This window comes from Vitis riparia, chromosome 8 (genome assembly GCF_004353265.1).
Source record: "Vitis riparia cultivar Riparia Gloire de Montpellier isolate 1030 chromosome 8, EGFV_Vit.rip_1.0, whole genome shotgun sequence".
Lineage (NCBI taxonomy): Eukaryota > Viridiplantae > Streptophyta > Magnoliopsida > Vitales > Vitaceae > Vitis > Vitis riparia.
The window spans coordinates 6228876-6232622 of record NC_048438.1 but is presented as its reverse complement, the minus strand read 5'-3'; the positions used below and the strand labels follow the sequence as shown (position 1 = coordinate 6232622).

The 3747-nt window shown below is 46.4% G+C and overlaps 1 protein-coding gene across 1 annotated transcript; it reads left to right on the top strand.

Moving 5' to 3' along the window:
* The first annotated feature begins 279 nt into the window (after positions 1 to 279).
* On the top strand, positions 280 to 3405 carry LOC117920570. The gene is made up of 4 exons (XM_034838180.1): positions 280 to 864; positions 1357 to 2101; positions 2189 to 3019; positions 3173 to 3405. The coding sequence occupies exons 1-4, from the start codon at positions 280 to 282 to the stop codon at positions 3403 to 3405; spliced, it is 2394 nt and encodes a 797-aa protein (XP_034694071.1).
* Positions 3406 to 3747: the final 342 nt, after the last annotated feature.

Here is a 3747-nt window from a genome sequence, read left to right as displayed (position 1 = left end):
CACAGAGGGGACTATTCACATTCTAGAGACAGTTGAGATTCAGGACATCCGCAGGCCCTGGGTCAGATTCATTTGGACACCGGGACTACTGAGGCACTGGTGCCATGATAGTCGCGCCCCATCACCGGACCGAGCTAGGTGTTCTCTATGTGTTTCCCCGAGGAGGTCCTGACTATGACCTACCTATGGATTTGGGAGATGGCACTGACGAGATGGACATGATCAGGCATAGGCCGTATCTTCGATGCAGCCCCACGCAGGCCCTATACTGCTTTCGATATGTTCGGAGTTTCTGTACTCGAGATTGATGGGGATGACTTTATTCCTGATGCCTACACTGATGATATGGATTTTATAGGCATTGGTCGTATCCTTATGCAGCCCACGCGGGCCCATTCTGCTTTTGACATATCTGGAGTTTCCGTACTAGATGATGAGTCAGTCTTTGATGTCGTTACTTCTTATTTTACTTCTGTTGAGGGAGCGTCCGACTCTGTGGACCCACCTCTTTCTTCTGACACTATGTCCGGGTTTGTCACCCGCTTTGATGATATTTCTGATGGTAATAATGATATGAGTATTTTTGAGTACTTGACTGTGTCACAGTATCTTCCTTTGATTGCACCACCAGCACCCACGACACATATATATGATGTTGATGATATGGGAGATACGGATGACCCACTGGGTGGTCAGTCAGAGTTTGATTCTGACACAGAGGATGAGAAAGTCACACCCATTTCTGGTAGCACAGAGTTGATAGATTTTGGGGCACCAGATCAGCTCAAGGAGATCAGGATTGGCTCTTCTCTATCTCCTGATGAAAGGAGTAGGTTGATTGACCTGCTCAGGTCATACTTGGATGTATTTGCATGGTCATATGAGGACATGCCGGGCCTTGACCCCTCCATAGTGCAGCATCACCTGCCCATTTTACCACATGTTAGGCCCGTTAAGCAGAAATTGAGAAGACTACACCCTCGATGGAGTTTGCAGGTTAAGGAAGAAATTCGGAAGCAACTCAGTGTTGGTTTCTTGTCAGTGGTTGAGTATCCTGAGTGGCTGGCTAATGTCGTCCCTGTTCCCAAAAAGGACGGCAAGGTTAGGGTTTGTGTTGACTTTCGAGATCTGAACAAGGCCAGCCCTAAGGATGATTTTCCCCTCCCACACATTGATATTCTGGTTGATAGCACTGCAGGGCATCCGATGTTGTCCTTCATGGATGGCTTTTCTGGGTATAATCAGATTCTGATGGCTCCAGAGGATATGGAAAAGACTTCTTTCATTACTGAGTGGGGTACTTACTGCTACCAGGTTATGCCATTTGGGTTGAAGAATGCATGAGCCACTTATCAGAGAGCTGCTACTACTCTGTTCCATGATATGATGCACACAGATGTCGATGTATATGTGGATGACATGATAGTGAAGTCCCGAGACAGGACAGATCACTTAGCAGCCTTACAAAGGTTTTTTGAGAGGATCAGACAGTTCAGGCTGAGATTGAATCCCAAGAAGTGCACCTTTGGGGTGACTTCTGGAAAATTGCTGAGACACATTGTTAGTGAGAGAAGTATAGAGGTTGATCCAGAGAAAATCAGAGCCATACTTGACATGCCTGCCCCGAGGACTGAGAAAGAGATCAGGGGATTCCTAGGCAGATTGCAGTACATCAGTCGTTTCATTGCTAGACTGACAGACATTTGTGAGCCTATCTTCCACCTTCTGAGGAAGAATCAGCCTACAGTTTGGAATGATGATTGTCAGCGCGCTTTTGAGAGGATTAAGGAGTGTCTCCTTTCTCCTCCGATTTTAGTGCCTCCCACACCAGGACGTCCTTTGCTTCTGTACTTATCAGTTTCAGACATGGCCTTAGGATGCATGTTAGCTCAGCTTGATGATTTGGGGAAGGAGCGTGCCATCTATTATTTGAGTAAGAGGATGCTTGAGTATGAGTGCACGTACATTATGATTGAGCGCCTTTGCTTGGCATTGGTTTGGGCCACTAGGAGACTTAGACATTACATGACAGAGTATTCTGTGCTCTTGGTCTCACGATTGGACCCGTTGAGGTATCTATTTGACAGGCCTGTTCTGACCGGTAGGCTCATGAGATGGCTGGTATTGTTGACAGAGTTTGATATTCATTATGTCACATAGAAGTCAGTTAAAGGAAGCATTGTTGCAGATCGTCTAGCTTCTTTGCCAATATCCGATGACAGATCGGTTGATGATGATTTCCCTGATGAGCAGATCGTTTTGATGACTAGTATTACGGGATGGCGGTTGTACTTTGATGGTGCTACCAATCAGTCGGGGTTTGGCATTGGTATCTTGTTGATATCACCACAGGGTGATCATATCCCCAGATCAGTCCGATTAGCATTTTCTGATCATCACCGATTGACGAATAATATTGTAGAGTATGAGGCTTACATTACAGGTTTGGAGACTGCACTTGATCTTGGCATTAGACAGTTGGAGATCCACGGGGATTCCAACTTGGTTATAAAGCAGACTCAGGGTATCTGGAGGACACGGGATGAGAAGCTGAAACCCTACCATGCTTACTTGGACCTATTGATTGATAGATTTGATGTGTTAAGGTATATACATCTGCCCAGGGCAGAGAATCAGTTTGCCGATGCATTAGCCACCTTGGCTTCTCTGATTGTGATCCCTGCGGGGGTGAATGTTAGGCCATTGCTGATTGAGACTAGGTCTGCACCAGCTTACTATTGTCTGATTGGAGAGATAGAGGATCAGATTGAGCTCCCATGGTATCACGATATTTATCAGTTTCTGTCATGCGGCACTTACCCAGAGTCAGCCTCGGCCAAGGATAGGAGAGCATTGAGACAGTTGGCCACCAGATTTGTTGTTTGCGGGGATGCGCTGTATAGGAGATCACCTGATGGCTTGTTATTATTATGTCTAGACCGTGCATCTGCAGATCGAGTGATGAGAGAAGTTCATGCAGGGGTTTGTGGCCCACACATGGGAGGTCATATGCTAGCACGTAAGATCATGAGGATTGGCTACTTTTGGTTGACCATGGAGATAGATTGTTGCCAGTTTGTACAAAGATGTTAGGAGTGTCAGATGCATGGAGACTTGATACACGTGCCACCTTCTGAGTTGCATGCACTTGCATCCCCTTGGCCGTTTTCAGTATGGGGTATTGATATTATTGGGAAGATCTCACCCAAGTCTTCTAGCGGGCATGAGTACATTTTGGTTGCCATTGACTATTTCACCAAGTGGGTGGAAGCTGCTTCTTATGCTAGGTTGACAGCGGCCAGAGTGGCCAAGTTTATCAGATCGCATATTATCTGCCAATACGGGGTCCCTCATGAGCTGATCTCAGGCAGAGGGGTGCATTTTAAGGCGAGGTGGACACGTTGATTCAAGAGTATGGCATTCAGCATCACAGATCGTCTGCGTACAGGCCGCAGACTAACGGGGCAGTTGAGGCCGCAAATAAGAATATTAAGAGGATTTTGAGAAAGATGGTCAAGACTTCTCGGGATTGGTCAGAAAAGCTCCCTTTCGCATTGTGGGCTTATCGTACATCTTTTCGTACCTCTACTGGAGCTAAAAAGGAAAAGATCCCCATATTCTTTGGTGTATGGTATGGAGGCAGTGTTACCTGTTGAGATTGAGATGGGATCTTTGAGAGTAGCACTAGAGCACATATATCCGAGGCGAGTGGGCCTAGTCTCGTTATGATCAGCTTAGCCTGTTGGA

Coding starts and splice junctions, on each gene's coding strand:
- LOC117920570 (XM_034838180.1), top strand. CDS start 280: ATGTTCGGAGTTTCTGTACTCGAGATTGATGGGGATGACTTTATTCCT. Junction 865..1,356: donor TGCTCAGGTCATACTTGGAT/GTATTTGCATGG, acceptor GCCACTTATCAG/AGAGCTGCTACTACTCTGTT. Junction 3,020..3,172: donor GGGAGGTCATATGCTAGCAC/GTAAGATCATGA, acceptor GGCCGTTTTCAG/TATGGGGTATTGATATTATT.